The 25,691-nt window shown below is 41.3% G+C and overlaps 1 protein-coding gene and 1 long non-coding RNA gene across 2 annotated transcripts in view; one reads left to right on the top strand and one right to left on the bottom strand.

The window, feature by feature from the left end:
* The window catches only part of LOC138066879 (uncharacterized), a 49,729-nt gene that overhangs the window by 19,408 nt on the left and 4,630 nt on the right, over positions 1-25,691 (bottom strand). The window lies entirely within an intron of this gene.
* ANKEF1 (ankyrin repeat and EF-hand domain containing 1) lies at positions 102-24,400 on the top strand. Its single transcript, XM_068940275.1, has 10 exons — positions 102-169; positions 6,821-7,206; positions 7,794-7,993; positions 9,289-9,438; positions 10,157-10,280; positions 11,155-11,968; positions 15,316-15,542; positions 17,689-17,882; positions 19,137-19,280; positions 20,735-24,400. The coding sequence occupies exons 2-10, from the start codon at positions 6,861-6,863 to the stop codon at positions 20,933-20,935; spliced, it is 2,400 nt and encodes a 799-aa protein (XP_068796376.1). The 5' UTR covers positions 102-169; positions 6,821-6,860; the 3' UTR covers positions 20,936-24,400.

The following is a 25,691-nucleotide window of genomic DNA, read 5'->3' as shown; positions in this document are numbered from 1 at the left end:
TCCTTGCTCCGCTGCCCTTCCCCCCCTCCCCCCCCCCCCCCCGCGCCGCCGCCGGGCGCTGCGAGGGGAGCTCCCGCCTCACCGCCAACGGCCAACGGCCAACCGCCGCCGGCGCGCCGTTGCTAGGGGAGGCGGCGGGCGGCTGTTGGCGGGCGCGGGGCGGCCGCAGGTGAGTGGCCGGGGAGCGGGGGGCTGCTGGGCGGCCGCCGCCTTTGGTGCTGCGGGAGGCGGCCCGCTGGGGGCAGAGCGGTGGCGGGAGGCGGCCTGGGCCTCTCGGCGGCGCCGGAGGCAACGCGCGGGTGGGAGGCTGCGGGTGGTCCCGGCCCTTGCGGAAGGGAGCGGCGCTGTACGCCCGTGGCTGTTGGAAAGGCGTGCTCTTGGCGGACATCGCCCCTAGCCCCTGTCTCGGCTGGGGACAGACTGGAAGTCACCCGCTTGTCCTCCTGTATGGGCAGCGGGCCAAGCCCTCAGCAGCTAAGCGCAGCCCGGGGGCGGTTCAGCACCAGCTCCTCCCGCTGTTCCTTTTGGAGCAGCTTCTCTGCCGTTAGAGCCGGTCTCCTCTACGGGCCCCCCCAGCTCCTCTAGTTGCGATCGACTGCCATCAGCTTCATTCCTTACCTGGCTCCTCGGGGCCCTCAGCGCTTTAACCGCTGGGGAACCAGGTGCACGTCCTTTCCTTCGCACGTGGCACCTCCTAGGCAGCCCCGGGGCCGCAGCGGCACCCCACAGGGGCTTGCAGGGTGCCCACACCGCCCCACTAGCCGAGGAGCAACCTCCCCTCTCCAGCCTGGCCCAGGGCCTGCCCGCCTCCCCCAGCCCCAGTGCCCAGCAGGTGTTGCTCATACACCTAACTGGAAGGGGCTGGCTGGTCCTCGGGGCTGCCAGCCCTCCCTGAGGCACAGCAGCCACCATGGGCTCTCATCGCATGAGTTTTTGGATGACTGTTAAAGCGAGCAGAAGTTGCAATGTGAACTGAGGACGAAAGACGGCACGTCCTGCCTGCAGATTCAGCCTTAGCCTCAGGGCCCTCTTTACAGCGCTCAGGACTGGGCTGGGTTTCCCAGGGGGCTGTGTCTGGGAGGAAACCTCCGCGTGAGACTGAGCTTCGTAGAAGGGTGGACAAGAGCAGGCCGAGGGAAGCGGCCGTGCCTCAGCGCTGCGCTACGTCTCAGCCCAAGGCCTGCCCGTTTCCTGAGAGTGAACGCAACACCGAGGGCCCTGAAGAGAAAACCCAGCGTCATAGACTGTTCATTATAGAGGGATCCCGTTTGGGAGGATTTTGCTGCCTCGCTCCCATTAAACATTAGGCACAGGGAATTGGCAGCCAAAATAGCCAGTGCAATTATTTTTATAAAGCTATAAATAAAGGGCGGTACTGTTACCATATTGGTTTCCTTTATACTAGAATACAGGGCTCGTGCTTAACTCTATGGCCAGTATGCAAATAGATTTAAACTAGAAAGTGCTAAGCTATTTTCCCTCACAAAAGATAAAACGTGAAAATTTTGTTTACGAGTGCGTGAATAGTGATAATTAAAGGGGCATTTTCAGCTTGAAATGTTGAACCTGAAAAACGTTGAGAACTCCTTAAAAAAGAGAGTCATAAGTGCTTTCCATGGTAACACTTGAATTTTCCTGATGATTCTCTCTTTTTAGGGTTTCATTTTCAAATTATATATTTTTTATTTTGTTGTACAAGACCCAGTAAAAGCAACAGAAGGCATTCTGACTTTGGAAGGGAAACATATCCACAACATGAAAAAACTGAGTAAAGGGAAAGGAAGTTTTTCTCTAATGTCATACATCATTGTCGTATATCATCATGGCATATTGCCTGTATTTATATTAGCATCTGCTGCTTTTCCATGGAAGTCTATGACACTCCCTCTCTGATGCTGACAAAGCACTTATATAGGTGGCTGTAGGGTTGCATGTTAACTGTTTTAAAGGGAGCAGAACTTTCTCTGACAGTGATCAACTCTTAAAAAAAAGAAAGATATTGACCTGCTGAGGAGGCCTGGGAGAGCCTTCCAGCTCTGCCAGGCACCAGACTTCCACGGAAAGTCAGTGGGCGACCTCACTCTTCCCCCTCTATCAAAGTAACTCGACCAGAGCTTGGAAAGCTTTGTGAGAAAACAAGAATCTGATTAAAAGGATTTTCCTAATATTAGGTATACTGGAGAAAGGATTAATCTGAAATTAAAATGGCTTTTATGCTCTCAACCCAAACTGTGACCCAAGCTGGCAGAATAAAGGAAGTGACTCTGCTGGTGTTTGTCAACAGATAAACAAAGTGGTTGCTAAGCAGATGTTACAGGCTTAGGATTTATGGCTATAGCTTCATGAAGTCCTCCCCAGAGTATGCCTGTCTCAAAGCTATGTTAACAATGACTCATTTTCCATTAGAAGATCTGTTACAGGTGAAATGCTAAAAATTCTATGAAATAAATATGGTTGATAATATTTACTTAATGAAGGTCAGCAAGATGCTGTAATTATATTTTCATTCATGGAAGCCTGTTTCACTTGCTTGTCCCTTTACCTGACTCTCGGTAGAATTTCCTACATCAGTTGTCTCACTTTGATTCAGTTTTTGCAGAAACTTCTCATAAAACTCAATCCAGTGACTTTCAAGAAATACTACAAAGAAATTATGAACTGTTTGTCACAGTTAAAATGTTACCGTGGTTTTCATGTAAATTGTTGCTCTCATTGCTTTGAAGCAAAGACTTTAAACCTGGTAGGGAGTCTCACTGGTGGGTAAAATGGAATAACAACATACTTCTCCATTGTGTGATGAAAATAATCTTCACTTCTGTTTGTGGAGATAATTTTGTTATTGTGTGTGAAGTATTCAAATAATACCATGAGAACCCTCTCAACACCAGAAAAAGTTCATTCTGTATTAATTAGGACTAAAATTGGAATGGAGTGTAATATGTTACCCTGTGAGCAAAAAGGAAAATGTATGATAATGACTATCTGCTCATTAAAGGTGTGCTGTGAATCCCGTGTCCTGAGCGAGGCAATGGTTCTAGGGAACAAATAATACTTAATCATGTACTTAAAAAATGATCATTAGACATACATGGAGGAGCACTGCATGAATGTTGCATGGTTTGTTGTTTTTTAACCATATTCTGCGGCTTCTAACATGTGCAGCGCGCACCTGTCTTTTTTGCCACTGCTGCTGATTCTTCTACTGCCTCTCAAAGCTGCTGCTGTCCCTGCCCCTGCCTGTGTCCCTTGCGCTCCTGCCTCTTTGCTCTGTCACTGCTACTGACACTGACACTAACAGGAGCATCAGTGATGGTGGGTGTTTGCTTACAACTACTAGTTGCTTCTGTGTATAAGATGCACTTCAGTTTCAGACTTCCTTTGTAGGGGAGGTCATCTTACGGACTGGAAGCAGCACTCTGGGACATGCTAATTCCAGATACTTGTACTTCAGAGTTTCAGGGTAATGTTTGTATGAGATGTAGCACTAACGCTGTTTTGAAGCCTAAGGATTCATAAAATCCCATAAAATAAACCCAAATCCACACGCATTAAATATTATGCCCATTTTTACCTCCATTGAATGTTACTAACAAATTTTTCTCAGCTGCAATGCTGCTGTAGCTTTACTAACCCATAACCATGAAGAATGTAGTTTCTTCAGTGTTTGCAGCTTCATGCAGGAGAAAGAAGGGAAGAAAAGGCAAGTTTTGTTCCTAAATGGGTCCCTGAAAAATGCACAAAATCCATGTATGTAAAGAAAGTACTAAGAAATATTGGAAAAATCCTCAAACATAGCAACTTGACGGATCTTCAGCCACTGTAAATAAATGAGTATTGACTTCCTTAGAGCTGTGCAGGTTGTGCTGGCTGCGTGAGGGCCTGGCTTATGTTCTCTGAGGCAGTCTCAGAAGCAGCAAGCCAGATTGTGAAAGAGCCCCCCAGAGCTCTTTAGGGTGCCACTGGCACAGTGGGGCAGGCTCCTCTCCTACTGTCGAACCAGTGACGTTGGCCAGGGCACAAGTTGAGCAGAGGCATTGTTCTGCTTTTTCGTTTCAGAAAGGATGGACCAGAACTGTGGTTATGCCCAGTCCTCCTTAAGGAGTGAAGCTCCTGGGCTGCAGGAAGGACTCTTGTTGGGCAGACACAGAATATGCTAGATAGAAGCTATTAGGTGCTGTTTATGTTTTAAGTAGTGCCTACTATGGGATCCTGAGATCCCCATGTGCCACGTGTGTGCAAATAATGATTAACAGTGAGAAGAAGGGATCCCATTTTTGGAAATGAACCCAAGTTCCTTACTGCTGTGGGGTGGTGGGAAACAGAGAACAAGAGTACGTAACAGCTGAAGCTTGTCAGCTCAGACATCTAAGTATCTTAAAAACGTCTCTCCTAAATTTCGGTGGCACAAGTACTTTAAGAGCCTTCCTTGTAGAACCTTCTTGCTGCTCTAAGCCACAGACCTACAGAGTTTACACGACTTCTGACACTGCTCAGATCCCAGGGATAACGTCCTGTATTGAAGCTTTGTTCACTTCCTAGGGTGTCAGGCTCTAAAAGGTAGACACCACAGGGTACTCTAGGGTCCCTACTACCAGAGCAGTACCCAGAAATAGCCCTATTTCTGAAGCCTCAAGGTGAGGGCTAGAACGCTGCTGTAGTTGTAACTTTTGTCAATAGAAACAATCTCTGCATTTATTCTCTTTCATAGGACAATATACCACAAGATGCACAACATGTCTGAATGAGAGTGAGCAAGCCACAGGTGACAGATATAAATCATTGCTGCTTAATGATTTAGTCATGTATTGTAAGAATATACTTTGTTTACAGTCAGAATGAGGGTTGCATAAGACCTACATAGAAGAGAATTTAGCATTTAAGCAGTGCCCACGGCAACACTTGTAAAAGTGAGCAACTTCTAAAAATAATGTCATTCAAATAAAATATGGCCTAGAGCTGGTCGAAGCTATTACAATAAAAAAACAGTTTTTCTGAACGTGAACGTTTTCTAATGTTTTTGCAAAGCCAAAAGGCCACCTTATAAGTAGCTCCAGGCGTTGTACAGCTCTTCCTACCCTTTCCTTGTTCCTGTTGTGAAACATCTCCGCTATTTTAACTCTGTTTCTGGAGAGGAGCTGTGAGCTGCAGTCAGATGTGTCAGATGGCGTAACAGAGTTGTTTTGCAAATACAACCTGACTCAGAGGGCTGCAGGCATCTTTAGGCAGCATAGCCAGGCTACATGGGGAAAGTGCTAAACAGCTTATTTAGCAGGAAAAACACAGAAGGGCAGTTTTTAGAAGTCTGTCAGTGGTAAACCTGACCACTGTCTCTGCTGCTCCAAAGATAGGCTATCCACAAACTTTCAAAAAATTAAAAGATAGTAGTTACAGGAACAGCAACTGACCTGTTGTACCTGTGGTACAAAAATCACATTTCTCAGGCCATTCCTAACATGCATAGTCTTTGTTTTCTGCATTTTTCCTGCAGTTTTCTTCTGTGCTTCCTTTTAAGAATGGAGAGTGTTGCCTGCAAAAGTCTGTTAGGATTATGCATCCTTCTGCACATCTCTCTTAAAACCTCACCTCTACTTGGACATCTACAAATCACTCAGCAGTAGCCAGTCACATTGCTAAATCGCCCTATTTGCATTTGCAGTCTATGTTGCTAGTCAAAAAAAAAAAAAATTGTATTGCCCCATCAGGCCTGTGTTCCTCTACAGTTTCTGTCTTGTGTCCTGTAAATGCGGTGTTTGGAGCACAGGCTGATCAAAGGCTTGCTGAAGCTAATAGAAAGCTTTCTATCCACCTAACCTAGTGCAGAAATGGTCCTTATAATGCGTGACCCTTGCTTGGCCCTTTAGCAGCATATGCAGTCCAGAAAACATCTTTACACAGTTCTGAATAAAGATGCAGTTTTCATCTGGAGGACTGCAACTCCTTTTTTAATATCAGTCATGTTACAGCATTTATTAATTGAGGGAGGGCCCCTTCCCTTCTTGTTCCTTTGGATTTACTACTAGAACGTGGTAGGGGAGAAGAGTGGTTTCCTCATCCTTCTGTGAGTGAAGCCTACAAAGGATGATCAAGCTGGGCTTCTTATCCCCTTCAGTTTAATTGCAGCTCTTGTTATAAATGGGAATAGGTAAAGGAGGATAAAAGCCTAATATAATCATAACCAAGGCAAATGCAAACTGGTATCTTGCACTATATTTTTCTCTGGAAGCAACTGTTGCATCACCCAGAGGAGCCTTCTTCTGTGCCAGTGCCCCATTTTGTGCATCTTTTCCCCGCAAGAAACTTATTGCAGAAAAACATAATTTACCCTTCTATATAGATAGCCCAGCAGAAAGTTCACGCATCAGCTGCAGTAAAGGAAGGTGTGCAGGTATTGAAGAGGCAATGCAAGAATGAATTTGATACTTTAGCAAGTGCAGATGACACTGTGACTGTTGAGGTTTTTTTTTTTTTCCATTTGGAGTACTAACATGGCAGATGATCAAGCTCCCCTTAGGCTTCCAGGTATAACTGTAGGTTATAAGTTCCTTGAATAGAAAAGTTACCCTCTAGCTTCTTAACTTAATTTTCACCTTGAATGAAACTTCTTCAGAACAGTTACATGATGAGAAAGAATAATTTGCAGAGTGTTGCTGTATATTGTCTATATGTTCTAATATATTAAATGAGAAAAAATTCACTCAAAAAGCTCAATATTCTGTCAAAGGGCATATTTTCATGGCCTTGAATGCCTTTGATTCCTATTCCTCCTGGCACGTAAGAATACTCTCACCTCTGTGTTTATGTGGGTTTTTTTTCCATGCAGAAATTATTTCCTTGGAAGAAGCCAATTTTGTTATTTCAGGATGTTATTGGTAGATAAAAGACTTCAAAACCTGCAGATCTACAAACTTCTCCAGTGTGTTCACCAGAAAGACAAGAAGCAAATAGAAAAGCTGATCAAGCTTGGCATTCCAGGTCTCATTAGTTTCACAGAGCCTGTGGATGGATACAGTGCCCTTCACTTGGCCTGCATTAAAAATGACATGGACATGTGCAGCTTCCTGCTAGAACACGGAGCTCATCCAGATGTCCAAGACAAAATGGGATGTACTCCAGCGATGAAGGCAGCTGAGCTAGGACATGACTTGGTTTTGGACTTACTAGTAAAAGCTCAAGCAGACATGACTGTTGTTGATAATGAAGGAAGAAGTAAGTAAAAAAGAACCTTACAAACCAGAAATATCATTAAATGATTCCTTATTTCTTACTGTGGCACATACGTACTATGTATGTTATGGCCAGTTCTAGTAACTCGAGTTAGTTTTTATAAAGGATAAGGGGCTGTTATTACAGTAATATTTCTTTGGTTCCGGCGGCTGAGACTTGTGCCTTGATACTGAAGACCTTAGGGCTCAGTCTCTCGTGAGGAACCATGGTTGGGGGTAATCCTTACAGCTCAGTGCAAGCTATTTGCCATAACAGCTTTGGTGGGAATGACATTTATTCCCCCTGAACAGTCTGAGCCTTTTAATCATAGCTCCCTCCAGTGCGTACCTGAATAGGTACCTTGTGATTAAGAATCATGTTCCTTCCATGAACTGTCGCTAATATCGAATACTGGTTTTCTCCCTGAGTTAAGAGGCCTTAACCAGAAATTACATTGCATGTGTTACCCTAAGAGAAGTTAATGGGCCTCTGTTGAAGGGGTTTGTCCATTCAGACGTGAAGCTTACTGCCTAAATAACCTTCCTTACCATTTAATGTTGCTCTGTAATCCCTTCTGTTTTTCTTTGCAGGTATTCTGTTTTACAGCATTTCACCTACAAGGCGGCACTGCCGCTGCATGCGGATTGCCTTAGAATATGGTGCAGATGTTAACAACAGCACTACTGAGGGGAAGCCTGTATTTCTACAAGCCTGTGAGCAAGCCCAGGGGATTAAAGAAATATGCCTGAATTTTTTGGAAAGAGGAGCAGATCCCAATGCAGTAAACCCAGTATGAATGTTTCTATGTATATTTTGTTTCTAAGAATGTATATACAGAATAGTTACCAGACCACTAGAATATATGACGGTAAATCCTCACATTTAAATAATAACAACAGTAGCAAGTGCTTAATTCTTTGGCTATGTCTATTTCCTTCCTCTTTATCATCCTTACCTTTGGGGAGGAGGGAGAAGGAAGGTATTAAGCGTTCTGCTTGAATTATGTATCCTAATTTAGACTTTTGTAGGTCAAAGTGCAAATATTTTATAAAAACAGCTGGGCCAGCTTCTTAAGAGCTGTAGTTCACTATATTTCAGTGGAGTGGTGCTGATTTGTGTTAATTTGGGCTACCCATGGCTTTGGCCCTAGATTTGGAGTATCCTGCCTGTCTTATAGCTATACCAAAGCATTTCACCTGCCCAAGATGTGGACATCCTTGTCACATCCTTTGATGTACGTACCCCCTTCATGCACTTTGTGTACTTGAAATATGATGAGTATATCCTCCATTTTTTGTAGTAAGACGGGCACATGCCTGGTCACATAATGGGAATGGTTTGCTAGGCCCGGAGAAAAACCACTAGGGAACAAAATATGGTCCAGCAGAACAACATCCAGGGCCCACTGTCTGCTTCCTGCCCATGTGTGTGCTCCCTTTGCCCCTTTGTACAGTAGTGAATAAGGTATTCTAAGCATTGCTGGGGACCAACAGGTTGTAACTAGGCTATCCCCCATCTGAGATGCGCTCTGTTCACGGGAAAGTCACCAAATGTACCAAAGTCACCTATTATAAAGAAGATATATACTGCCGTCTAGAATATACACTGCTATCTAGAAAAACAAGTATGAACGTATTAGAACGCAAACTTTTCCTTACAGATAGGACAGTAGTGAAATTCCCCAGTAGCACTTCTCCAGCCATAGTTACTTATATACTTTCATGACAGAGGTGATATTTTGCGTTAAAACTTGTAAAAATGCATGAAAGCATACACACAAAATAAGGAGTTCCTTCAAACAAGAAACTGATGTTCATGGGACTATTCAAGTGACTCAGGTTACTTATATCTTTTAGTCGCTAGGGTCTGACCACTCACGTTTCAGCAGCAACAGGACTAGGTTCTTAAAATTGGCCTGCAAATTTGAAACTGTTAAGACTCATCTCCTTTTTTTCAATAACGCCTAAAAGGAGGCCTCCGGTTTTAAGCCACTTGCAACAATTGGATCACGTTGTTCCAGAGCTCCCTTCCGACCTGAATTAGCGTATGATTTAAATGTTAAATTATTTTCTTGCTACCTTGCAGGCTACAGGTCGCACAGCCTTAATGGAAGCAGCAAGAGAAGGTGTTCTGGAGGTGGTGCGTGGTATACTTGAGAGAGGAGGAGATGTTAATGTATTTGACCTTGAAAGACACAGTGCTGCACACTTTGCAGCCAAAGGAGGCTTTTTTGAGGTATCGTCATTAGTAGGGTTAAAGCATTGCTGGAAAGCCAAACCAAGCTTTCTCTAAGCCCTATATCTCAGCTGACTGAAATATAATAATCAGTAGTCAAGAGCAGCCTTCTTTTGAAGTGTCAAAGGGAATTCAGAAATGACAACATTTCTCAAAAAATTGCTGAGACTTTCTTGCTAAGGTACCTATGAGCTTGTGTTTGCTTGTCTGGCTGTCTAATGTGGGCAGTTGCTTTGGAGAACTAGTTTCTCTCAAAGCGTGGCATGTAACAACTGTGTAGCATGGATGCGAGTTTCCTGTTATAAGAAGAACACACGCAAATGCCTGCAGGTAGGCAGCTCCTTCCTGCCACCTACCCCAAATACTGCCTTTGAAGTATATAAAATTATGCAGTTTTGATTAGGTGTATAATGTCAGGGTTACTTTAAAAACAGTGCCCTGCAGTAAGACTGGTAAGTGCCTAGTAAGTGCCTGCCGGTAAGACTAAAGATTGTCCTTGACCTCTACAACTAAAGAAGGCTTCTGTTCCTGAGCTAAGTAAACACAGCATTACAGCAAACAAATGTTATATATGGATTGATAAGCTGAGCGTGCAAGAGACGTTCACTGGGTAAACAGGGAATATGTGCTATTTCATTTTTTTGTAAACACTCTCACCCTTCCCCCATTCTAAGAAATAGCAGCCAGATTTTTGATGGAACTGTCTTCTTTTTCCCAGATTCTGAGGGTACTTTCAGCTTATAATGGAGACGTGGGTCTGATTGCTATGAATGGGAACACACCACTTCATTATGCTGCGGAGGGAGGGTTTGCAGATTGCTGCAAGTTTATAGGACAAAGAGGTACTTTAAAAATGAATTACTTTACAACTATCATCTATACTCTATTCTTACTAAAGAAAAGATTTCATTTTGGCATCTATGAAGGGTTTGACTCTCTGGGGTATCATGTAATGAATTTAATTCTCGTTAAGAGGTGTCTAACATAAGCTATCGTGACATTTTTTCCACTGATGCAAAGACAAGGTAAGCAGTTTCTCAAAGCAGTAGAAACATCATGGCTTTGTATAGTTTAGAATTGGACCGGATTAAGTGATTGTATTTACAGTTGTTTTAGAAATATTGCACTGAAACTTCCAATAGAAAATTAATTTTTGGTTTGCTGATCATTTAAACAATTTGATCTCAATATCATCAGGAGGAAATCTTAGCTTCCATGAGTGATAAAATGTACTCCGAAGACATTCTGATCATTTTCTAACTTCAACAAATCTGTCATGTCACTTCAAGCTTTATTTCTACAGGACCACGCAAAACCCTATGTTCTGTTCTTGTGGTTCAAACATTTAACTAGTGGTCCAGCACCACACTGTAAGGTTAGGGTATAGAACAGTGGGTGACATTTTAATCTTAGTTCAGTTCTTCTTAGCCTTGTTAACCACTTTAAGAAAACCTTAAAATCTTCACTGAACTTCTGCCTTGCCATATTCGTGTCTGTCCATGAATGGACAGACAAGCAGAGCATGGGTTACCTGATGACCCTCTCTTTACAAAACAAATATGGACATATAGCTAACATTCCAGTCCATTTTGCTGATGTGGTTCTATTACCAGCTCTCTTTATTGGTAAGAGAGTATAAAGTTGTAAATCTGTGCTAATTAGCTGCAGGTACTGTACAAGGCTCTTACATTAAATGAATTGTGTCTATATTTTTAGGCTGTGACCCTACATGGAAGAACTTATTAACAAAGACCCCAAGACTAATTGCCAAGGAAGGTGGTTTTAAAGCAGCAACAAAAGAACTGCGTAAAATTGAAAAAATCTTTGCTAAACGTTCTAAGCCTGAAGCGAAGGATGACAATCCCTGCTGGGCATTGAAGTTATATGACTGGTCCTTGGAACATCAGGCTGCCCTCCGTGAGGCGTTTGAGGTAGTCAACCAGGGAGATGGAACAGTAGCTAAAGATGATTTTATATCAGTTATTCAGGAACGGTGTGCCTTTGTAGATGCTGAACAAATAGAAACCATTGCCGAAAAGCATGAAATATCTCTCGCTGCAGGAATCAACATTGAAGAATTTTTTAAAGGCTCAAAATACTTGCAAAAAGCCTATCTCATAACATCTTTTGGACCCAAAAAGAAGAAAGGGAAGAAAGTAAAGGGCAAGAAAGGTGTCACAGTCCCAGTGCCGATATGCATCATTCCAGAGAGCACGTGTCCACGTAGAGAAGATGGCTACCCTGTGTACATGATTGAGGCTTTTCAGAGCATTGCAGATAGCAACCGTTTTAACCGATATCACCCATCTGCCCATCCTGTGCATGATGACCGTGCATGGTATATAGATGAACCAAGGAAAATGTACATGAATATTAACGACCTTGTCAGAGCAGGAGACATTCTGTCTCTCAAGAAAGCATTTGAGGAGGGCGTGCCCGTAGATGTAAGAGATAAATATTACAAAACACCTTTAACGGCAGCATGTGCGAGTGGGAACATAGGTATTGTGAAGTATCTTCTGGAAAAGGGGTAAGATCATTTCCAGGTTTTTTTAATTGCTACTTTGAGAGGGTTTTCACAAGCGTAATCTTCCAATAACCAATTGGATGCAGCAGACTAGATTTTGGAGAAATTCATTGTTATTTGCATAATGCTTTAATATTAAAGTTAGTTGCAAACGATCTCTCATTACAGAGGGTTTATTTATTATTTTTCCCATTTTAGTAATAGGGAAGTAGAAGCACCTAACAGGTAATTTCCCCAGGTCTGACATTTTTGTTGTCTCAGCTGTAGACTTTTCAATTTGATGCAGAGTACCTGCAAATCCAATCTGCTGGCAATGCACTTAGCTCGCATCCAGTATGTCTCAAATAGTGCACCCTCAGAACTTAACTCTCAAAATTAAATTGAGTGAATTTTGGAAAATCTGGCTAAAGTGACTTGCCTGAAATCATCAAGGTAATCTTAGACTTCCCTGTTTCACATGGCAAGGCCTTTTCATGCAATTGTTTTAAGGGTATAAGCCATACAGAATCACTTTCCTCTACAGCTCAGCAGGCTGAGGCAGCAGGATTTACACTGGAAGTGCATGCAGCTAGTTACCTGTTCCCCGCTTTAGAAGTGCTTCAGCCGTTTGCACCCTACAGACACACTTGTGAAAAAATCTTAATAGCTTAAAAATGAAAGCAATTTAAGAAAAATTCAGTCATACTTGTGTAATAGTGTAATCTGTTCTCTTTTATGATCAGACTGTTATAGTCCTGCAGTCATTCAGATAAACGCTTAAATGAACATTTTTCAAAAACAATGATATTGACATTAGCTATATTCTCTCCCTATAAGCAGAATTCATTTTAATGTTAATTTCTGAGTGTTAGCGGCTTTAGTCTTAGCTCCAATTCTCGCAGAGACTCAACAGCATATGGAAGTTTATGCACCCTGGCAATTTCACTGTCATTCATGGTGACAACATAAAGTTGTGTAAACTTGTATATTCGGGTCTTCTAAAGAAGGATACAAGAGCTGTCTGGCAAATTAATCTCCACTGAGTTCATCAAACCTTACTAGATTGCATTGGAATCACAATGTAGTAATTAAGTTTAAAAATAGCGTTAATTGAGATTTTAAATTGACAAAAATCAGAAAATGGAGAGGAAAGTTATCAGTACAGTGTTTCGCTTTGCATCTTTCAACAGTGTAGACTTTCAGACATTTTCTGTTTGCTATAGGAATCTAAATTCTTTTTTCAGTATGGTCTTTTCAGTCCAGTATTACAAATCCATACCAAATACAAAACAACATTTATCTAAAGCTATAGAAAGTGCTGCAGTTTAAACAAATTGGTGGTATCTACTTTTTATCTTGTTCTAGAAAGACTCAGAAATAAATTAAATTTGGACTAAAGGCAAATTCACTGATGTTTGACCAGGAGCGAACGCTCAAGAATTTTTAAATCTATATGGTGTTTTCCCTGTTACCTTTGACCAGTTTGCTTCTAATAGAATGAAGTTAGCTGAAAGGATTCAGGGACAGACGGAGAGGATCAGTACAGGCATGGGGCAAGGTGAGGGGAAGAGGGAGAAAGTGGAATAACTGGAACCACTTATTTTAATGAGGAGAAATATAGCAGAATGACAACTGCATGCAAATAAATCACGGTAGCTAAGCACCTGAAAGGTGACAAAGATTAAAAAAGCACTGGTAGGTTTGTCGGATTTCTGCTATAAGATCTTACCAAAGTTTGGACTTTGAAAAAGATTAAAAATGTAAGCAAGAAAAGATGAGCAGATGAATTCATTCTTTGGATATAGTGTTAAACATAAACCATTTGACAGGAAGAGCAGAAATGCTATCCCTGGCAGCAGGTTATTTCACCATGTTTCTTTCACCTCACTCCATTTCTTATGGGAAGACATCAGGCCTCAGTCCCTAGGGTAAATGGAACAGTGACCCTAATTCACTTCAGGACTTCTAGGCAGTCCTGGGTACAACAGAAAGTACTTCATTGCACTCGAGTATTGGGGAAATCCCCTGTTGAGCTTTTGGTCTCTTCTGAACCATGCATGGCCCATGTCAGAGACGGCAGACCTAGGTACGGTCATGGACTATGGTTTGGTCAAAGACATAGGGGAACCATGTCTTTCTAGTCTTGTATTACCTGTAGAAGATACTAGTGGCTCTTGCTTCCCAAGCTTTGCTTTTGCATGCCGTGAACCCAAAAGTTCCCAAGGCTTCCCCTTGCTAAAAAGTTGATAATGCTTTCTCCCTGAACTTCAGCTGAAGGCAGCGTACTGCAGATGACACCATGACTAACCCTTACAGAGCATGCAATACATGAAAACACTAGCCTGGGAGTAGAAACAAATCTAGCCTAATTTTGTGGCATAGTACCTTAAAAAAATTCAAATCCTCAGATTTTCTGTGATCTTTTTCTTAAATCGTCTCTATTTTAGGCCCCAATCCAATCCCTTTTTAAAATTAGATAGCGGGCAATTTTGCCATGAGTTTTAGAGAAAGGAGCACCTGTTCTTGGCCCACCACCTTTCTTTTTTGGATTCCTTAATCTGCCTTTTGCTGTTACCTGCTTCATCTCATCCCACCTGTTACTATTTGTGTCTACAACTTAAGCTCCTCTTCCACTTCTCAGATCCCATCTTTCCTCATCAAAAGCAACTGCTCTTATTGCAGTGTGACCCCCTAGAGCAGATGAGTGACAGGAAAGTAGAGCCCTACCATTTCATGAAAGGCACTCCTGTAGGGCCGTTTCCTCCTCATTTGAATGGCATACTGGGAAAAAAAGAGGCAGTAAAACGAAGCCAAGAACAGGAAGCCAATTGTTGATCTCGGTGGACCTTAAGGCAACTGAGCCAGCTCAGAAAAGAAGGTAAATGACAATAGTGTGGGAAGTAAGTAGCAATCTACTTTATCCCCTCTTCTTGTTCTCCTGAAGATTCAGAACCTTGATACTGAGGAAGAGAAGATAGTTGTAGAAGCCGAAATGCCACATTTATTCTAAATGAAACTTGAGCACAAACACTAGCAGTGTTTTAGAGAAGGACTAAGTTCTTTCGAAGCCTGTTTTTCTCTGTCCCTGTGAAAACCTCCGGCAGAGGACCACCCCGTGCGCTCAGAGAGGGACAGAGTAATGTGTAAGATCACCACTGGTGCAAGCTGCTAGCACTAATATTCCATGACAAGCTGTATCAGATACTAGAACAGTTTCAAAGTAGTAGTAGTAGCAGTATGAAAACACTCATTTGCATTGAATATGTCATTACAGTATGCAGTTAACTGATTGTACTTGGAGTTGCAGAAGTTAGTGTCTAGTAGCTGGCTTCATCGGTTCACATGCCATAACTCCTCTTGTTCTTTCGTAGGGCTGATGTAAATGCAATGGACAATTTCATGTGGACTCCTCTCCATCATGCATGCCACGCAGGACAACTAGATATTGCTGAACTGATAGTGAAGGCTGGAGGAGCAGTGGATGCACTTGCAACTGGCAATTCAACCCCGCTAATGAGAGCCATTGAGATCTGTAGATTGGATATAGTGCAGTTTTTAATCGATGCAGGTGCTAATGTCCAACTGACAAACAGAAATGGTAAATATCCATGTTTCATAAAGTGACTTCTTTAGTTATGTATATACATATTTTGTAAAATGAAAGTTTAAGTTCTTGGAGCACTTTGGAACACTTTGAGAAGCGTTCTGAATTTATGATTGCGATCAGGATGAAGAATTAAGTTCACTTAGCTTTCTACAGCACAGAATCACTATTCTAAATAGTGAACTTCCTTATTTTTTGTGCCTTTAGAAAATAAAGGAACAGTGATTAATTGCATTGCAGAATGAAAAACAAAATACCCCAAGATTGTGGCTGAAAAGATCCCTGACAAAGCTGTTGTACCTCACAATATGTATACAAAGTTATAAGCGGCTTTAATGAAAAAAAAATCTAGCAAGTTGTTAACCTTATTTGATGGAAAATTAGATTTATGTTGTGGCCAGTGTCCATTTTGCCACCCACTTAAATCACTTATTTTGTATGCATAGGCAGCATCAGTTAGAAATTTTTCTTTCTGCTTAGCATGTAAATATTATTCCTGAGAATGAAAGCGATTTAGTCAGAATTGCTATAGAAGTGTTACCTTCCTACAGCAATAGAGGGAGAGGTACATCATGAATCTACTTTTTTTTTTTTTTCCTTCTTTTTCTAACCTTTCATATGTGATGGTAATGGGGAATTTTCATTAGCTACAATCTGCAGACATGTCAGGGAGATGACATACCTTAGATTTGCCCTCAGCAGAATGAATTTAATTAAACAAGAATAGTGACCAGGCACTTCAGCCAGCTGGCATAAATTTGCATACAAAGAATTGATACAATCCTGCTCCCCCTTAATGGAAACTCAGTGTGTGTGGGGGGGAACACAGTGGCAGTCCTTTCCCCATACGCATTTTGCCTAGCACAGTGCTGTAATGGCAATCAGGGCCAGCCAGTGGACGGTTCCCCTCTGCAGGAGTTTATATATAGGCCTCAGTCCAAGCAGAAGGGGTGGAGTGAGAGGAGAGTCTTCAGGAACAGCATTTAGCTTTAAGATGCAGGCTGCCGTTAATAATTGTGGCCCCAGAGCTGATTCCAAGTAGTAGACTAAAAGCTGCATTCATGTCAGCCTGCCTAAATTACAATGGAAGATTAAAGTCTTGTTTAATAGGTGTTAAAAAGTTGCCTTAATCTTGAACTTTGCTTTAGGTTTTAAAAACAAAACAAAACAAAGAGCTGAGCAACTCAGTCCTTCCCACTGATGCACTGAAGTGGGTGATTTTCAAAAGACCTTTTCTTTCATAGACCTGCTGAGAGTGACTCCTATGTCTGTGGCTGGCTCCTAAGCGGTTTGGACGGCCAGACCTTTTCCATCCAACATCATCTGTCTGCATAGCCGAAGAATTCAAGCCTTTTTCTGTGGTGGGGAAAACTCCACACAATGCATTATTTTTTTTTTTAATTTTTGAACACCATTTAGTATTCTTCCCAGTATTTTAAGAGTAGTTTAAATAATTAACATTTATCACATTTCAAGCTCTTGCTATAATGTATTAAACATTGCTACATAATGAGACTTTCCTTCCCAAAATGCACAGTAGCTGAAACACTGTAGAAGGGCTGTGTATTCTGCACATCTGTTACCATGTAAATTCTGTACACCTGATAGCAGTTTAATTTTGCAGCTACTTTACAGCCGTGAGGCCTCATCTCATGAGATGCAAGAGGGTTTTTCCTTATTTGACATTGATAGTGTTCAGCCCCATTTAAGTTTTGGGGCTTTCTTTTCACTTCTTGCCAGCCACAGAGCAAGCACTAGGAGAGGTAGATACATGCAATAACCTGGTCCAAATTCCTCATCTTGTAGTGTGCTTGCTGTTTTCTAGTGTTAAATTCTGTCAGCTCTCAACCTGCAGGACGAGTATATTAAGCTGCAAATACCCGGACATTAAAAGCAAAGCAGCCATTCCAAGAATGCCCACAGCGTATTGTTTCAAGGCTCGTTTCTGCAAGTGCTTGTTTCTGCGAGCAGTGCTGATGACTGCCCAGCCTCACACCAATGTCAGCCAGGCTCCTGGCACACTGAATGGTTAACGAAATAGAGCTGTAATTAAATTCACTTGACAGTAGTGTCATTATCCAGTTATAACTGCCAAGGTTTATTTTCGTGGCTTATACAGGTATTTATTTTTAAACTGCAGGAGAAAGTGTTGTTGATATTGCAAAAGCATTTGCAGATTCTAGAATAATTGATCTGCTTCAAAATAAACTGGATCATTTGCCAAAAGTACCAGAAAAAAAGGCAGCAGAGAAAGGAAAGAAAGGGAAGAAGATGGCCAAGCCAAAGTCACCTTCTAAACTGAAGCCTGTAGAGGTAGAAACTGTGAAAAAAGAGGTATGAGGGGTGGTGACAAGGGACTAATTACTGTATTTACTAATAGTTATTAGCATTTTTATTTATTTATTTTTCTTTCATTTACCTGCTATCCAAGTCTCCATAAAGCTGTAAAACACTTAAAGGTAGCATTTTCAGAAGCCAGTACCTTTCTTGTTCTTGGCAATCCTAAGACTTGTTCATCAGTTAAAAACAATGACTTAGTAATTATATGAATTTTGTGTCTTCCCTCCTCCCACTTAAGAATTTTCCTATACCACTGACAGGACACAGAAGAATCCTTCCTCTTCTTTTCCCTTTCCTCCTGAAGTTTATGATCAACCACCTATTATGTTGTAAGCAATGAACTACCAGTAGCTGTAACTTCTTAAAGGAAGTACCTATTTCTTCATAGGATAAGACCAACCTAAGGCCCTTTAAGTCAGTAGAAGGGTTTCTCTGTTTCTTCTGCTTGTTAAACTAATTGAGATAATATCAGGCTTGCTGACTTCTCATTTCCCAGTACCTCTCATATCCTTCCCGCCACCTCATTGTTGACCTGAGTCTTATTTCTCAAATCCTACACTGATGCTGTTTGGCTGTTCTACTTCTGGATGCATTTTCTGCATCCTCCTGGAGCCTTGAACACCCTACCATTTCTCTAGTTCCCATGCTAACATCAGCCTCAGTGGTTGCACTGTGGTTACATTACCGTGAATTAGGTCTTCCTGATTTACCAGCGCTAGTTGTTAATCAGATGCAGGATACTATTTAGAGAGAAAAAAGCTATGCAGACAAAATTGCAAAAACTGATTTTTCTTCCGTAATCCTAGCCTTGATGGTGTGGTAAATGTGTCATAGTATCCAAATGCTGGTTTCTCCCTTTTGAAGGGTCTTTGAATTCATCAGGGGTTCGTAGGCATTTTCATAGATTGAGATGGGAGGCGGGGAGGGGAAATGACCTTATGTGCTTATTTATCCATCACCCTGCACAAGATAGGATCTGTTAGGTGATTGTCTGGCAAGTCTTAAAGAGCAGATAATGTTTTATATGTATATTGTCCAAGAAGGAGAGCCACCTCTGCTTTTTAAAATGCTTTTCTCACAATTTCTGATAAATATTTATTAACTTGTAAAAGAATAAGCAGATTCTATTCAGAAAATCAATAGTCATCTTACCATCTCTTTAGAAAGCTGTGTACTAGAGGATGTAAGATGTCTGCCTTGTTTCTGAGCGCTACATATTTGTATAACTGATACCTCCTCCTGTTCCAGCCTTCACAGGAGTCTCTGCCAGTTGTGAAAAAATCCATTTTTGAAGAGGAGACACAATCCTTTAAGGACAGTGTTATTTATCTGCATTCTTTGATAGCCAGTGGTGCTACTAAGAAAGTTGACATCACGTTCAAACCCAGAAAAGTATGTACAGTAGCAAAACATAAGCACTGTTTCATGTTAATTTAAAGGTAGACAGTAGATCACGTTCTCTGCGGGTCAATGTGTGGAGTTTGGCTAAAGTTAATTAAATGAAGCTGGAACAATAGACAAACAGAGAATTTGGCCCAGTGTTAAAGTGTATTAGCCCAGCATCCAGCTTCTCACCACATGCGAGTGTGTAGTTTAAAATAATTTAGAAGTTTCTGAACAGCTGGTTATAAGAGTCGACAGCCCAATAAAATTGGGGGGGGGGGTGCGAAGGGGAAAGAAAAAGAGAACAGCTTTACAGTTTTACTGAACTGTGCACCCTGCTGCAAATTCTTAATTCCAGTAAATTTATTCTAGATTGTTTCCTTTCTTCTCTAGCTATTGCTTCTCTAGCAGAAACATAGGAGCATCTTCTTTCTGAACTTCTTGACAAGTGGAGCTGGTTCCTACCATGATTCAGTCCAGGACAGGAGTTCTTTCTATTTTCTAGCTAGTTACAATTTTTTGTTAATTTTGTTTTCCTTTGTGCATGATAATCTACAAGCACAAAACGTTGCTGAAGATCAAAAACCAAAGCATACTGATGAAATGACCTCACAATTTAACTAGCTAATAGATGATGTGACATAGGCTAGAGAGATCACCACAGAACAACAGTAAACTAAAATGTTCCTATGTATAAATAACATAGGTTTTATTTATGTGTGTGTGTGTGTATATAAATACATATATATATGTATTTATATATAATTGAAATCAAGCTCTTAACAGGATTTGAAATAGGATTAAAGTAAAATAGATCCACAGTAAAGTACAAATGCAACTACATTTTCATTTTTTACATTCATACAGTGCACTAAGAATTTACTGTTCTGAAATAGATGTTCACAGCTGTGATGTATACTAAATATATACTCCCAGCACTGAAAGTCTAGGAAGTAGAATTCTCGTATCAGGGACTCATTAATTATTTTTCTCACATAACTGAGAAAAATAAACAGAAGATCACAGAGAAGTACTTCTGAGGAAAAAAAAAAAAAAAGAAGAAAAAAATGCCATTGCTGACCGGGAAGTTTTGTTTGGGGTTTGTTTACCATTTCCCTAACTCCTACTTGTGTTAGTTTCTGCTGTAGTCTTAGGGGACCAAGCCTACACTGCCAGTGACTCTACAGTTAATTACTAATTAATGACTCTGGGGATCTTGGGCCTGATTGAACAGTCATTCTTAGCTATCAGCTTTGGGTCTTCTTTCCCACTTAGTCCTGAACTGAGCTGATCAGAAGCCACAACAAGACAACGCACTGTATGTATGCAAATTGTTGTGTTATCATCTGCTAGGAAGATGCATGAGTTTTCTTCTATATCTCAGGCTAGGAAGAATTGCTGGAATATGGCTGTACATGACTAATGTTTAGTTCTGAGTTAATTAGAATATCTTTATTTTCTAGATTTGGACTACTGAAGACACAACAGAGGAGCCAGTAAGAAAGCGAGAATTGCTCCATGAGCGTTTGGCTTTTGATGAGGACTCTGAAGACTTCATGACACCCTTTAAGAGGAATTTTATGGAAAAAGCACGCCAGCTAGAAGAAGCTACTTCAACACATGCTTCGGGGGTACAAAGATCAAAAAGAGCTACTCCTTTATAAGAAAGGAATCATGCAGCCCTTAGTAAAGGCATTTCAATTATGATATAAAATTGTAGCGGGCTTTTCCTCTGTGAATTATGTTACTAAACACAGTCTTTTGGTAAGGCCTTAGTCCTGAAAAAGATTTATCCTCTTGAGATTCTGAAATCTTGGTGCTGGCTCAGTGTACTTTATGGAATGCCTACTGCTGTGGCACAGAAATCTTTTTTCTCCGTAAAGCTACAGCTTTATGAGGCTATTTTTGGTCCTAAGATAAGACTCCTCCCTAGAAGATGCGTTATCCTCACCCTTTCTGCCAAAAGGGTATTAAAATATAAAAATATGAACACACTATTTCAGAAATCCAGTAAGACACAGGTGTTCTTGATTATCCGCACCAGAGGCGAGAGAAGAATAAGGTCTTATTACTACCAGGACTACTGATGTCCAGTGACCTGTTTTCATATTCTCATACGCTTGCAAGAATGCACAAACCTTTCTCCTCATTCACTACTGGTGCATTCCTTGACTGCACTGTTGAAGCATAATGATTGCGCAGAACCTCTTGAAAAACACTCACACGTTCTCTGAATGTCCATTCATGCAGTCAGAGCTACATCCACAGCTAATCCAAATCAATGCTTGCCCTCTGAAAGGAATGAAGTCAATGGATGTCGTTCCTGACTATAAAAGGAGATCTTTAGGGGAAGGCATTTGTGGTCTTGGGAAGTGAACCGAGCAGCCTGCCTTAATTTGACAGGAAGAAAAGGAACCAGAAGTTCACTGTAGGAAGTATGAAACGTTCCTCTAGAATTCCACTGAGTCTACAAAACAGCTGACAACACAGAAGTGAGCTTGACATAGAGCTTCAAAAAACGAATAACAAGTAACAAGCTTTGGGCAGACAGAAGACTGAAAATACTGGGAATGTTTAGCTTAGAGGAAACAAGTGGGAAGGAATGCCATAAGCAATATTTAAAGAAGCAAAGAACGTAGAGATGTGAATTTAACATTCAATCTATCCTTTCTTAGGATAGGAGAACTTCACATTATTGAAGAACCGGGAAAGTAATGCAAAATGATATTAAATAATATTATGCAATGCACAAGTAGCCTGTGGAACTCTGCCCGATTATCCTTGGAAACTTTTTTTAAAAAAAAAGAAAAAAGATATTTACGTAGATTGTGAGAAGAATCTAGTTAGCTAATGCAGAAGGGATAAAATCCCTTGTGTTTCAGGACTCCAGCTAATTACTACTTGCACACGATAGAAGTAGTTTTCTAGCAGTACAGTTCACTGATTGATGTTTTGTGTCCCTTAGAGAAAAGGCACCAGCATAGACAAATACTGCAAGTTAAGTCAGTGTCCTATATGATAATACATGCTCTTTAAATTTATTTTATGCTATAAGATTAACAACTGTCTGGTTCACGAGTACAACTACCTCTGAAAATTTGTTTTCAAGTTATTATCTTTTTTTTTTTTAATTGAAAGTCAAAGTCTGCATAATCTGAACTTCAAGCTGAATTTTTTTTCCCCTCTGGTTTATCACCACTCATAGTAAGGATTGTGCAGGCCAAGTGTTGCCATCGTTGATGTGCGACACAGCATTTCCATTTCTGGATTTTCCTAGGCATAAGAGCAGAAGTGCTCTTGATGGAGGTGTCTTGGGGAAAGACTGCCCCCTTCACCTTCTTAAAGAAGGTGTCTGCATGACACTGCAAGCAACTTTAAAGGCCCAATGACTTTAAGTCAAGCTGCACGTAGAAGAATACCTGCTAAATACTGCATCTATACAAACGTGGAGTGGAGTGGATATGTCCAGTAAGATACTATTTGTATTTCCAACTACCATTACTGAACATACTATTTGGAAGACCGTGGTTGTGTATCTTTATTAGGATGTTTTTCTCAAAGTAAACACCTTGTTGTATTTTTAACATTTTAATGTTCCAGTATAAAGACAGACTTTAAAGGCAAATAGGATACCATTTCAATATATTAGCTGTCTTAGTATTAACATCCGTGTAGTATCTTCACCTGTTAGTGTCATACTTCTGCTTGGCTGCAGATGATTGTAAATAACAAAAAGTTTTATTTACAACTGTTTCTTTCTCATATACATTCTGCTCCTCTTCTATGACTAGCTTTAACACTGTCTTTGAAAGTAGGAGACATGGGGTCAATTTGCTAAACAACAGCCATTAAAAGAAGTCAAGCTGCACAGTCAGAGAGTCTTGACTCATTTTGTAAGCAAAACTGTTTCAGGCAGAGCCATGTTGTGGAGATTAACCAGGAGAATTCTCTACCGTGAGAGCCAGCTGCTCAGTTCTCCCCTGTGCAAGTACTGAGTAAGTGCTCCACACGTGGGTAAGTAGTGTTGTGTTAAAGGAAGGACCATTTCCTGCTGACCATGTTCCTCATGGTATCTGTAAGGAAAAGAAGTTGAATGCAAAAGGAACAAGCTAATCCTGCCAGCAGAAGGGCCTGCCTCACATCAGCTTGGATCAGTAGGAGTAGGATTAATCTTGTTGGCAAGTTGCCTTTGAAAAGGGTATTGGGAAAGGAGAGCGTGGGGAAAACTATTTTCTGTTCCCCTGGGAAATGCTTATGAACATCATCTTTGTGCCTTTTCATCTTGGCCAGAGCAAGTCACAAACTCCCACATAGCCTTCATATGTCCCACAAAGAAAGGGGGAGGAGAAAAAAGTTGTCCCTCAGTTGTGTCCAAACAGCTGAATAGAGGAGAGCAGGGAGTGAAAAAGAGTGCTCCCTGGACCTGCGTTATCCTTCTACATAGCAGGCTGCCCAAGGCGGAGTTGTCCCATGGGCTACTACCCCATCTTTGAACAACATCTATGGGGATGGAACCAAAGCAGATAAGATGGTTCCAGGTTTGGGAAGCAATTTGGGGGGCTCTCCTTGTTGTGTTAGGTCCTATATCAAGAACAGCCCACACATGTGAATTTAGAGATGCCTAAAGGCCTACATCTTCAGTGTGCCATTCAGAAGGTAGTGAGGTCCAGAAAACAAACAAACAAAAAAAAAAAAACCAGCCCAAGACAGACTGCTATTTGAGGAAGAGTGAGAGAGTCAGTGTCCATCTCTTCCATTTTTCTCAGGCACATTACAGTGTTATGTCAGGTATGTGATATGTCAGATATTTTTGATAAATTATGATCAATTCCATCATCAAAATGGAATGGTACTGGAATTGTTAGGAGGAAAAAAGGCCCTGCAAGGCAAAAAAACCCAACCAAACAAAAAGCAAAGCCAAATTTACACTGGAATATTCCTCTGTATACAGAGGAACACAGCCCTAAGATGGTAGCTGAATCACACTCAGGTGAACAGTGTGCCAGGGAAGATATCACAAGTGCAGTCATGAGCCTGATTCAGTCCTCAAGCCACCAGATTTAGGCAGTGATGGGAAGTGTCTTCATAAAACAAACAAACAAACAAAAAAACCTCTTCACATGGCCACTGTCATCCCCACATATCTTCATGGAGAATTCGTGCTCACCAGCACTAGAGAAGTAGAATGAACTTTGAAGTTGGTTTTTATAGTGCCTTCCCCAGGAGGGGAGCAGCTATGCTTGAAGTTATCCAGCTTCCCAAACATCAAAGTGATAAACCCAGACATTCTGGTGGACCTTGGTGTGCCAATTTACACCTCACAAGCTGCAGCATGGAATAGTGTCATTAGGTGCCAACTTTGACAACTGACATGAGCTACTTACATGCTTAAAGACCAATTATAAGCTAAGCACTTAGGAATTCATGCAAGCCTTAAAGAACCGAAAGAAAACATCACATGGCCTTTATACACTTAAAGCAAGGCACATATGTTATGTCAGTGTGGCATGTTATGTCAGTGTGGCATGTTATGTCAGTGTGGCATGTTATGTCAGTGTGGCATGTTATGTCAGTGTGGCATGTTATGTCAGTGTGGCATGTTATGTCAGTGTGGCATACAGTAAGAAATAGTGTGCTTGTTTTGCCTTCAGTATTAGTCGGTGGTGTTAAACCCTTTAGGGTTCTAGCTTCTTAAATTCGTATGTGAGAAAGGGCAGAAGATGTACACAGGTAAAGCTATATGTTCATTTATGAAGAAATCAATAAAGTGTTTATTACTAGAAAGAAGCATCCCAGTTAAAGCAGAATAACAGTATGACTTCCTCGGGGGGTTCTTAGTGCTAATCTCAGCACCCTCAGCATACGGCTGGCTTTCTGCAGCAATGCCAAGTGACAGAAGAGGTGAGATGAAGTATCACTGCATGTGACACGAGGTTAGCAGCTCAGTCATGTGCTGTTGTGAAGACAGCTGGTATTGTGCAAGAGAAAAAAAACATATGCTTTATTCAGCAACTGTACTTCAGTTATTTACAACTATTTTAGGCCCTCAATAACATAGGGCTTTTCTGTCTAAGGCACTGCTTGCCTTATGTCACTTCACAACAATTGAGCCTGGCAGGGCTAGAGCTGTCTACTGTCCCTCTTGAAGGGGAGCTGCTGCTTGATTCCTCATTTAGCAAGAGTTGTGCAAAATTCTTTCTTCAGCAGTTCCCCCCCCCCCCCCCAAAAAAAAATATATATATTATAGAGGACTCCCTGACTCATGAAGTTCTAAGCCCATGAAACTTTTTAGGCTAGTTTAATGCTTTTTGCATATGTTGAAGGGTTATATTACTATTCAGGGCTTTCAAAGTCTGTCTCAGCATTAGGATCTTACCAACTGAGTGACCTCACTTCTAACTGCTGAGGATATGAACAAGA

The sequence above is a fragment of the Struthio camelus genome, chromosome 3, assembly GCF_040807025.1.
Source record: "Struthio camelus isolate bStrCam1 chromosome 3, bStrCam1.hap1, whole genome shotgun sequence".
In the NCBI taxonomy this organism is placed as follows: domain Eukaryota; kingdom Metazoa; phylum Chordata; class Aves; order Struthioniformes; family Struthionidae; genus Struthio; species Struthio camelus.
This window is presented reverse-complemented; position numbering and strand designations above follow the sequence as displayed.